The 12,945-nt window shown below is 36.5% G+C and overlaps 1 protein-coding gene across 1 annotated transcript in view; it reads right to left on the reverse strand.

The window, feature by feature from the left end:
- Window positions 1–1,963: 1,963 nt before the first annotated feature.
- The window catches only part of LOC137400473 (usherin-like), a 108,377-nt gene continuing 97,395 nt past the window's right edge, over window positions 1,964–12,945 (reverse strand). Inside the window, 6 exon segments of the mRNA XM_068086797.1 lie at window positions 1,964–2,735; window positions 4,614–5,060; window positions 9,334–9,600; window positions 10,093–10,220; window positions 11,335–11,415; window positions 11,604–11,810. Of these exon segments, the coding sequence (XP_067942898.1) occupies window positions 2,658–2,735; window positions 4,614–5,060; window positions 9,334–9,600; window positions 10,093–10,220; window positions 11,335–11,415; window positions 11,604–11,810 (1,208 nt within the window). The 3' untranslated portion in view covers window positions 1,964–2,657.

The raw sequence follows: 12,945 nt of genomic DNA on the forward strand, positions 1-12,945 counted from the left end.
ACCAAATATTTTTGACAACCTAGTGGAAAGAATGAAGCATAGGCTTGAGAAGTGTAGACAAAATCAGCCAAAAATGGTAGAAACAGTTAAGGTTTACATGAACTAACAGACACAGGCATGCACACACATAAACGCATACGCGCACACACACATACACACACACATGCACACACACACGTGCACACACACACGCCCACACACACACGCGCGGGCACACACACGCGCGCACACACACGCGGGCACACACACGCGCACACACACGCGCGCAAACACACATGCACACACACGCACACACATACACGTATATGCGCGCACACGCGCACATACTCACACGCACACACACAGAATGACAAATTGGAATTCATTAATATTATTACCTGCGGAATAGTTGATTGAAAACTTCTATTAATATGATTATGAAAAAGCGTCTATTCTATTTCTTGGATTTGCTAATACTCTAGGCCTGATCACTGAAATATTTGGTTCCAAAACTCTGTCTGGTCCAGGTGAACCAGCTTCTTAAACACTTACCTGCAGGCTATCTGATTTAAAATTAAAAAAATTTGGGCATCACCAGCCTTACTGTTAGTTATGGGATAAAAGAAAAAGTTCAGATTTACTTTGCAACAGAATGCAGTAAAAATGAAACTTACACTGATACGAATGTTAGTACGAATACTACTGAGAGCTGCCAAGATGGCAGACATATGACCTCCTCAACAGCAAACTTTGCAGGGAAGAAAATAAAGTTGGAGAAGCAACGTCAAATCCAGGTAAATGCTGAAGAATGTGACAAACAAGGCACGCTGATCTGCTTCTGACAATCATGGCAGTGTAATATATACCTTCCAATTGTAACAATGTGAGAGAATCATATCGATCAGCACTTGCCAAGATAATATGCATAAATTCAAGGCTATACTCGAAATACTGCAAATTCTTCTGAAATACCAAACTTCACAAACAACAAATGTTATGAATGTGACAAAATCTATATTAATAATTTGGTTTCACGATTAAAAATTATTCACATTTTCACTACTAACCATATAGAGTGGAATGTTGATGAATGATTGAAAATAAACCAAAACTAATTTCGCAGCCCGTGTCTATGTGTTCTCAAAAGTCAAGTGTATAAAAACTGACATAAATCTGCTCAGCTAGGGAAGGGTGTAGATGTGTTATATGACCAGCGAGGTATATGAGCGAAGACTACATAGCACGCGGGTTCACATATTGGCTATGCATGTATAGATGTATGAGTGACATGTCTTTTTTATAGAAACGCTTAGCTTATGCGCATATATTTTGGAAAACTGGCACAAAGATAGCGTCTGTTCATCTGAAGCTACAATTGAGTTTGGGAAAAAGGATTGCATCATCCCAACAGATACACCTGGGATAATTGCCAGACTACCAGCATATCTAAATAGTTCCGAGCATTTTTACTCCTTGTGGTTTACCGGTATATCTGAAAATCTCTTACATCAGTTGAGACTGCCAATGTAATAGTTGGACATAACACAACAGTGCCGCATGGTGTGACTAAAGAAGAACACTGACACTGTAATACATCCAGCTAGAACTTATTTTTCCATTTGGGTTTAATTTGCACATTAACAGGATCTTTACTTGTTGGAACACAGTTGTTGAGTAATGTTCATGTTTTGTATCCTTTAAAGCAACAGTTTTATGATATATCACACTCAATGATGTATCAGTAGCCTTAGCTACGAAAATGGACTCAGCATAAATAATGTTGCCAACACTTAACAACTTTTACATAGCTTACTATATATAACCAAAAACAGGGCAGAATCTAGGAGAGAACTAAATACGGAGACTACTAGATATAGACTTTATTACTAGATATGGAGACTACTAGCTATAGAGACTACTAGGCTGTAAGACCAGAAGATGAAGAGCCAGCTGTGTATTGATTGAGTAAAAGGTAATTGGGAGCTCAAGTAAATTGCTATTTTAACATATATACACTTGCGAGACCATTTTAGACCAAGGTACATGTATATTGCAAAACAAACATCCTTTTTAATTACAATTTAACGATGTACTTGAATACGTATTTCATAATAAAGAAAACTACTAACATACATGTTAAACACAGAAAATAGAAAAAAAACTGAAGAAGAAATATGGTACAGTGAAGAGCACAGACTAAATGCATAGAAATGATGGTCCTAACAAACCGACTTGACAAAAGGATACACTTCCATATAGCAAAGTTAAATGATTGTAAATTCAGGACGGATTACATCATCACATAACTGGATAAAAGAACAGTCTGTAGGCTAATACAAATAATTTTTATTCAAGTAGAAAGAAATGATAATGAAACTGGAAAACCTTGTAAAAGCAGATGAAATTATGCGTAATAATACTGAAAATATAAATTAATCTTATATCAATTAATTATATTAATATAAATTAATCCTCTAGCGAATAGCAAAAATTAAAAATTACATAAATGTCCTGGTGTGAAAACAATGTGAGCTTATAACATTAGCTCAAATAACCAAAGTTGTTTTCAACAAAACCCTGCCTAAATGTTAATCACAGCATAAATATTGCTCCAAGAAGCAGGAGTTCCTAATACAGCAATTGCATTTATAAAGGTGAAGGCTAGATGCTAGATGAGCTCATAGATGTGTATCGGTAAAACTTGTTTGCTGGAAGGGAAACTCCACATCACTAGATGAGAACTCACTGTCGTCGAACTGTCAATCAAAGATGAATATATCAATATTAATTAAGGTATAGAGCAAACACCATAACCAATTACATACAATAAAACTGATATATTAATCTTGCGAAAGCATAGAGTTACCAGATCAATGAACAGAGATTCGCAGACAAGACCTGGAAGTTCTATAGCGGAGAAACGAGATTTATAAACAAACATATGTAAAAGGGCTAAAGGCAATAAAACAGAAACAGATCATCAAAAATGTTATCAAGGAGTAAAAAGCAAAGGGGCGCTTTTTAGCTTCCTTCAGGCATGTAGCCTAAAGGAGTACATGTAACAAAATGTCAACAACTATCAGTCAGAAAATGCAATATGTGAGAAACATTCTTTTAATTTTTATATATCCATAAACATTGATTTATCTTAAAGTGATAAGTGACTGACATGGCAATTACTCTATGAATGACCAACAAACAAGTCTAATGAATCATTTGAGTATATACCGAATACGTTTGTTCTGAAACAAGCTTTGGGTTATCATAGCTTGAAAACTTTATAGAATTTTTACAAAGATCTCAGGTCAACAGGTCAACACACACGAGCTTATGCGCTGTCAACAGATCCGAGCCAACAATCTTTTCGTGTACCTTTGGACACTCCAATCAAGGCATGAGAGGACAATTAAGACAATGTGAGGACGCAGTTGAAACCTAAACGCTACATGGGTAGCCACGCAAACACGTAATACCTACGCGTGGATCCCACACCAAGTAATGCCTATGTGCATTTAGCCAATCACATAACACCTACGTGGGGTTAGCCAATCACGTAATGCCTATGTGCAAAGAATATGAAACGCCCTAAAAGATCAATAGATTATAAAAAGACATAAAACATACCGTTGCAAATGGGCGAAAAAACAAAAAACTGAATAAGCAGGTAATGCTGCAGTTAAGCGCAGAAAAGTAAAATTTAATCCCACAAACGCACACAACCAGCATATTGCAGCCTATAAGTATCATGACACGCAGTGTACACAGGTACTTCACAAGTGATAAATGAACAGCTGTAACAATTTAGAACAGTTGCAAAAGAATAAAACTCTAAGATAATATTTAATGATGTGGTGCATTTGCTGGATATAACCATTACAAGTGCCATGTGAGTAGGAAATCACCACAAAGCTGCTCTCAACTTTATCAAGCCAAAGTTGAGCGGAACAGCGTGTAAAATTGAATGCTATCCTAAAAACTCTACTAACACAGATGGTTTTCATCAAAATTTATTGACATAGCGTATAACAAATACCCCTAGACAATGGACAGGATTTCTCTTGACTACCAATAACATAACCCCGAATATCTGGAAAGCCTTTGTGACAGTAGAATATAAAACAGATGCTTGGAGTGGCCAGTGATCGCCAGACCTGACTGATCGACCTACATCAATGACCTACATCTACGTAAAACCTAGGTGGAGTACATCCACCGACATTAAAGACATAACTACAGCACGTCGGCTTTAGTCTCAAAGAAGCCAGCAATCTTCTTAAATCAGCCTTAGAATCTCAGCAAGGGAGCATCATAGTTCTTACAAGTAAACTTACTTTTACATAAAATATGATTTTAGACTAAAAACCTGTTTGTCAGTTTGTAAGGGTGCTTTTAGATGTCTACACCGATCCTAGGAGGGTACGCGTGGAAAAATATAGAAAAAAACATCTTTCGCTGAAAGTGATACACAAAAAACTTTGATTTAGTTTTATGTGCATTCATAAACGTGAAGGTGGCTTCTATATTTCTACATAAAAACATGACTACAGCATGTCTACGACAAACTGCAACAATTATTACTCGGTTACAATAAACTTGCATAAGAAATTCCTCTTAGCCAACTCGATAGGCCTTACCATGCCACTCTCCTGCAACACGGAGTCATCCCACGCATCCTCATCAGAGTTGCTCGTACTGCCTGATTCTTTCCTCAGACTGCCAGCAGGAAAATGTCCTGGAGAGAGTTTACCGATGTAAGTTTCTCTAGGAGCGCTTCCCTCTTCGAGCACCTGCCGAGGAGTGGCACTTCGCAAGGCAGGAGTAACGCTTCTGTGTCCAGAGATGACACTTCTGTGACTTGAAATGACACTTCGGGTACCTGCTTTCGGTGACGACTGATCCAGTATCAATTCTTGTTCAAGCTCGTAAGGAACAGAGGAAGATAGTGAGGGGTCCACAGGCCAAATGGTGGCACCACGCTGCATGTCTGCAGCCTCAGGGACATACGCCCCATTGGAATATCCGGCATATGGAAGTGACATTGCATTGGGAGAGAGCCGTGTATACCTCAGTCCTTGTGGGGTCTGTAAGAGACAAAAATCAATGAACGTCCAACGTCCTGTTATTGTTTGCTATTTATGGCTAACTGGTTACTCTAGAAATGGAGCAAAAGCAACCTGAGCTGAACATAGCCATGATTGCAAAATGGCTCCTCCTGCGTAATTGTTTTCGCTTTCATTTTCTTCAAGTTTATGAACAACAAAAGATTTGAGTCTTGCTCTTTTTGATTTGAGTCTTGTTAATATACCAGAAACCTGTATTTAAACGCCGCCTCTATGTGAGTGCCGCTATGGAAGAAAGATTGAAAAATAGAGCGCCACCCTTTAATTGAACGCCACTATTATTTGACCACCAGTTCTAATGACCGCCACTATTAGACATTCTTAATCTTTACGAATCCAAAATAGCATGTGATCAGTAGAAAAGTGTCCACAAACGAGTACTAATAATAGCTTGAGTACATTATTAGCAATTAGGTAATTCATTCGTTGTTTCTGTTCGTGTTGAAGACCGTTTTCCAACTTCAAGTTTTTAGTTTTCTTTCATTAAAACTTCTAATGCAACCAAAGAAATAATTGCTAACTGAATCAAGCAAATAGTAGTTCCTTTTTTAATGCGGTCTTGCTACTTCGGTGTATGTGAAAAAAGTTCTCACATTTTCCACAGAATCTGTGCTAGTGCCTATTTTGAGGCTAACATTCTGAGGCTATTTTGATTACAGAGGGTTTTTCTTCATTTGCGCTAGAAGTGTCTATTTAAAATGGCATCGCATAAAAGTTTTGCTCTGCCAAAATATTGTTTTGACGCCAATATCCACTAGCTCATCTGTGCAGAAGACTAGTTGAGGTCAGAAGACACTGTGGAAGATATTGAACAGCCAGAAAAACATTAAATGGTTCCAAACATACGCGACAATCAGAACGCAACAGGCAGTGCGAACGATGTTAATATTTTTGTTCATAAAGATATTAATATTTGTTATAAAATGTCAATTTCTTTCTGCATGTATTATAATTATGGCTTGTTTATGTTACTTGTTTTTGAATATATATTTGTAGTATTTGATAGACTAGTATTATTATAAAAATTGAAATTTCCAAATTTATAGCATACTATTTGATAGCATGATGGCAGTAATCTGAACTCAGCTTACAATGGATCGATGCTTGTAACTCCTGTTCTGTTGCACATAAAAAGGCTGCATTTGGCTGCAAACTGTAGCAAACATATCAATGAGTGCAGAGCTTTTATGCAACCTTGTTAAATAATTATAAAATATGCCTTAAAATTTAGAATAAAATTAAAGAAACTGAAAACTCCAACAAATTGCAACGCAAGCTATAAATCACTAAGTCATCTAAGTTTAATAGCAAGCAACATATATCAACTGGTATAGATGTATCAGCTTCTTCGTGCATATTTATCTACAGACCTATGACAAAATGGAGGTAGTTTACCGAATTTTTTGCATACAAATGAGTTAATGTCACACCGCCAAATTAGACTGCAAAATAGAAGCGACATTGGATTTACCCGTGAACGAATTAAATTTATTCTCTCAATATTCTGAGGAAATGTTTGAAAAATACGCCACCCTCTATTTGAAAGTCACGTTCATCAGTAGTCACCTTTTCAGTGTACAACATACTTGCCTTATTAGCATACAACTTACTACCAGTTCAAAAATTGTGTTATATAATTAGGAAATGAGGCAATAGGTGAGAAGCAGTGGTAGTGAAATGGGTTGCCAGAGAATTGTGTAATTAATCATGAACAGAAACCATAACCTTTTGTGTACGTGCAATGGCCAGGCCATACTTAACTATGACTAGAGATAAACAAAAACAGTGGTTTTTATCCTATATGCAACTCTTTTTAACATATGAAAAGTTTTTATCAAAAAGATTATTAACAAAAAGTTTGAATCGCAAAAAATTTTTTGGCAAAGTCATTGAATACATTAGCTTGAACGTTTGGAAAAAGATTGCAAAACTTGATAATGATCAAAATATTTTCAACACAGCGAATGAAAAGAGCAATGCGCTAGCATACTATTTGAAAATGTGTGCACTAACAGACAAAAATAATGTTCTCACGGTTAGTGAACACTACACTTAGAGAGAAACAAGTGAATTATAACCTGTAAGAGGTTGTCACTACTTTGAGGAGGCTATCATTTTTTAAGTTTGAAACCCGTTTGTCACCAGCTAGAAAAACTGATCATTTACTCAGTAGATTATTCATCAACAATTACAAACTAACACCTGAATGTACCAAAGCAGAAAGATAGTTGATATAAGACTAGAGATATACACTAGACAGAATGATAGCTGATATAAGACTAGAGATATCCACCAGACAGAATGATAGTTGATATAAGACTAGAGATATCCACCAGACAGAATGATAGTTGATATAAAACTAGAGATATCCACTAGACAGAATGATAGTTGATAAAAGACTAGAGATATCCACCAGACAGAATGATAGTTGATATAAAACTAGAGATATCCACCAGACAGAATGATAGTTGATATAAGGCTAGAGATATCCACCAGACAGAATGATAGTTGATATAAGACTAGAGATATACACTAGACAGAATGATAGTTGATATAAGACTAGAGATATCCACCAGACAGAATGATAGTTGATATAAGACTAGAGATATCCACCAGACAGAATGATAGTTGATATAAAACTAGAGATATCCACTAGACAGAATGATAGTTGATAAAAGACTAGAGATATCCACCAGACAGAATGATAGTTGATATAAAACTAGAGATATCCACCAGACAGAATGATAGTTGATATAAGGCTAGAGATATCCACCAGACAGAATGATAGTTGATATAAGACTAGAGATATACACTAGACAGAATGATAGTTGATATAAGACTAGAGATATCCACCAGACAGAATGATAGTTGATATAAGACTAGAGATATCCACTAGACAGAATGATAGTTGATATAAGACTAGAGATATCCACCAGACAGAATGATAGTTGATATAAAACTAGAGATATCCACTAGACAGAATGATAGTTGATAAAAGACTAGAGATATCCACCAGACAGAATGATAGTTGATATAAAACTAGAGATATCCACCAGACAGAATGATAGTTGATATAAGGCTAGAGATATCCACCAGACAGAATGATAGTTGATATAAGACTAGAGATATCCGCTAGACAGAATGATAGTTGATATAAGACTAGAGATATCCACCAGACAGAATGATAGTTGATATAAGACTAGAGATATCCACCAGACAGAATGATAGTTGATATAAGACTAGAGATATCCACTAGACAGAATGATAGTTGATATAAGACTAGAGATATCCGCTACACAAAAAGATAGTTGATATAAGACTAGAGATATCTACTAGACAGAATGATAGTTGATATAAGACTAGAGATATCCACTAGACAGAATGATAGTTGATATAAGACTAGAGATATACACTAGACAGAATGATAGTTGATATAAGACTAGAGATATCCACCAGACAGAATGATAGTTGATATAAGACTAGAAATATCCACTAGACAGAATGATAGTTGATATAAGACTAGAGATATCCACTAGACAGAATGATAGTTGATATAAGACTAGAGATATCCACTAGACAGAATGATAGTTGATATAAGACTAGAGATATCCACTAGACAGAATGATAGTTGATATAAGACTAGAGATATCCGCTAGACAGAATGATAGTTGATATAAGACTAGAGATATCCACCAGACAGAATGATAGTTGATATAAGACTAGAGATATACACTAGACAGAATGATAGTTGATATAAGACTAGAGATATCCACCAGACAGAATGATAGTTGATATAAGACTAGAGATATCCACTAGACAGAATGATAGTTGATATAAAACTAGAGATATCCACTAGACAGAATGATTGATATGAGACGAGACATATCCACCAGACAGAATGATAGTTGATATAAAACTAGAGATATCCACTAGACAGAATGATAGTTGATATAAGACTAGAGATATCCACCAGACAGAATGATAGTTGATATAAGACTAGAGATATCTACTAGACAGAATGATAGTTGATATAAGGCTAGAGATATCCACTAGACAGAATGATAGTTGATATAAGATAGAAATATCCACTAGACAGAATGATTGATATGAGACGAGACATATCCACATAAAATGCACAACTTGTGGTATGCTAGTAATTCATTTAGTGTACAATTGAAGCTCCAGGAAGAAACAAAGTTATTTTCAATTTATTTTGTGCAGTGACAATACTTACATCTCTTGTTGCGACAGAACTCTGCAGAGACAAACTGGACTGCGACTCAGGAGGCATTTCAGATTGAGTTCCCACATTATGGTTGAGAGGGGCACTGGTGACAGTACCATTTTGGGCACTCAATACATCATGGAATGATTCTATAGGAGTAAGGCTCAACGACTTAGGTAGAATCGTATCACCTTGTCGGTACTGTCTCTTGGGTAGTGGAGTCTTTTCTCTGAGATATGGCTGTCTCCTGCCTCTCACGCAATATCTGACCAACAACTGGAGGAAAAAAAGCACTACACAGTTAAGTGCATAATAAGGATACTTGCATGCTTAAAACCTAGTAAGGCCTCAGATAGCTAGCATACACGTAATACTAAATAAACTTTAGATATTGATATCTAAGAATATCGGCTACATGAGATATAGGCACAATTTCACAAAAAATAACAAAACTGCGAATATCCCGGTTGTTCATCAATCGTTCAGAGAATGCATTACTTAAAGCATATCAAAACCAAAGTTTAGCAAATCAGCCATAAATATATTGAAAAATCTTCGTCAATATATACAAGATTAAAAATTGTTCCCTCTGTCATTCGAACATATAAGTTAATTTCAATTGGTGCCTATGCTGTCTTTGAGCGTGATAATAATGACATTTTTTTACATGAAATCATCCCTGTAATCAGTTTATCATAAACATGCCATTAGTGCAAAGAACACAGAAACACAAACTACAAAGCGTGCACAATGAGCAAAGCTTCTTACAAAGAAGATGATAGATAGAAGAATGACAGCAATGACGACGGTTGGTACGAGCCAAGAAGCGAGGGGAATGGCTGTGCCTTGGGATGCAGTTGTGCCTGTGGCTGGACTAGAGGTGGTGGTGACCAAACCTGTAAAACCATAGCTAGAGACACTTGCCATCCACAAAAACAAAGAAGTTAAGCTAGTCTTTGAGAATTCTAATAACCATGGACAGCCAGACGGCTCATGACTACACAACAAAATGCCTCCGCAATCAGGATGTTTCAATATGGCAGAATAAGAAAATCTAGAACATAGTGCTTTAAATTTTGTGGCGTTGGCTTGATGTAAGTTCTCTCCTATATTTGTAATTTTCATTTACGCCACACTAGTACAGCACGAGAACATACCTAGAGCATTTACAATAGCAGGGGTAGTCAAAGTTTAGGACTCAAGAAAACAGACAATAGGCGTTGCTTCACCACAGTTTTAAATGCCTAAACACCTCCAGCAGCTGTAGATCTGGGGCGTAAAAAGTGAAATGTATGCAATCTGCTCAACGCACTCTGCTTACATAAGTTCAAAGAAGATGCAATACTTTCAGCAAGCGTTTATGAGGCTTGAGCTTGAAAGATGAACGTTAACATTTCCTCTGCATATTGTGAGTATGAACTGTACCAAGCACAGGCTGTCCTAGGAGATACACTCACTTTCATACGTTACTTTCTCATTTCGATTCAAAGCTGACCGGCTTTGATAATCAATTCATCATAATTTCATATCCTTCAGTAGAAGCTCGAAAACATAATGTAATTTCATTTCTTTCAGTAGAAGCTCGAAAACATAATGTAATTTCATTTCTTTCAGTAGAAGCTCCAAAACATAATGAAAGATTCTAGGCGTTTAAAGTTTTATATGACTTTATTCAAATAATTATAACAAATAGCACAACTTGCTGCTTTTACCTGTGCAATCAGCCTAAAGTAGATTCACAACACTTGCTGATTGAATCATAGACATCTAGTTCTGTGGACTATTAATATGTCAATACAAACGCTAATATAACAGTTTACCAGTAGAAACCCTTGATTTGGTGAGTCATATGCGATAAACTTTGCAATAGGACAATCTTAATTACTTTTTCTGACCAGACTTCAGTATATTCTGACTCTAATTAAGACAGCTGCCTAGGTAAGTCAACGTGACATAAAGCAAGTTAAATCTGTACTCATAGCAAGTGCAGCCTACATTTGGCTAACCTACCCACTGAGTTGACCTCCAGACGGAGTGTGGGAGAGGAGATCAAGCCTTCTGTGGTCACCACTGATACATAAACGTCTAAAACTAGAAATCAACATCAAATAAAGATGGCCAAAACACTGAGACCATGCGAGCAAAAAATAAAAGACCTGAGCAAAAATGATCTTTGCTCCAAACAAAGATTGAGTTCCAGAAGACATTTTGAAGATATTTGACTAGAATTTGATAGATGATCAAAGCTACAGTCAAAAAATATCAGATGGCTGACAAACCTTGCTGAGCAGTGAGCTGAATGATATCTTCGGTAGCATCACCTGAGTATCGCCGAAGGAAACGTGCCTCCTCCACGCTCAGATCTTTAGTGTACAACTCATACCTAATGAGTTGCCCATGCAACAGAAAAGCTCCAGACCAATCCAACATCACATCATTAGCCGAAGTTACCCATTTTACTCCAGGTACTGAAATGTACTCAGGATCTGCAAAAAAACGGTCAGTAGACTATTGTGTTCATGAGACCATTATGGTCTCATGTGTTCATGAGATCATTATGGTCCATGGAATATTGTGTTCATGCGACCATAATGGTCGCATGAACACAATAGTCCTTGCGACACAATAGTTCATGCAACACAATAGTCCAATATAGAACACAATATGACTATTGTGTTCATAAAACCATAATGGCCAGTGGACCATTATGTTCCTAATGTGTTTATGAGACCATTATGGTCAGTGGACCATTATGGTCTCATATGTTCATGAGACCATTATGGTACGTGGACTATTGTGTTCATGAGACCATAATGGTCAATGGACCATTGGGTTCATGAGACCATAATGGTCAGGAGACCAATATACTGGTTGCCCTCATGGGAGGATTGTGTTCAGCTGAACACTTTGCTCGTGTAACCACAATGTGGATGGAATATTGAGGACAAATTTCACAAACTTATTACATCTGCATTGCCATACCAATATACATATCTCTCTGAAAGGTGGACTTGCAACAAAATTCACATTACAGTTATTTGGTATCAAAAGATTCACCATGTCTTAATCTGTTATGTTGTAAGTGCCAAATATGTGGAAATGTGATTAAAAGCTTTTGAAAGCTCAAAAACGAAAAGCCGCCATAGGTTGGAATCTCTTTATTTCGATGGCGTAACCATGAAATTTGGTTATTGTCTTGTCACGTATGTTCTCATGTGAATTGAAAGGCCAATAAAAAGCTCAATATAAAACTTATCGTAGCACTAGTTTATGACAAACACTTCGGGTTTTACCAAAAACCCCGTATCAAATATAGATGCTTGCTACTTTACAGTTTTGTTTCGGCATTATTCAATCGTCAAATCGTAATCTGATCATGTGACACAATACTTCGCAAATAATTTTTGCAGCACTTTTTGATTATCACAGGTGACCAACAGGCTCGTCATGATTATCGGACAATGATATGTACTCCTTCGAGCTAAGGTTAAAAAGTTTAACGATTTTTTACGGTAAGTTATAAGATATCAGTGCTAAAAGTGACAGCATTACAATGACGATAAAACAGACGCGTAAGAACAATAGACATAGTTTTATTGAATGCCTGAAGTATATTTGTGA

Source organism: Watersipora subatra, chromosome 7 (genome assembly GCF_963576615.1).
Source record: "Watersipora subatra chromosome 7, tzWatSuba1.1, whole genome shotgun sequence".
Classification (NCBI taxonomy): Eukaryota; Metazoa; Bryozoa; class Gymnolaemata; order Cheilostomatida; family Watersiporidae; genus Watersipora; species Watersipora subatra.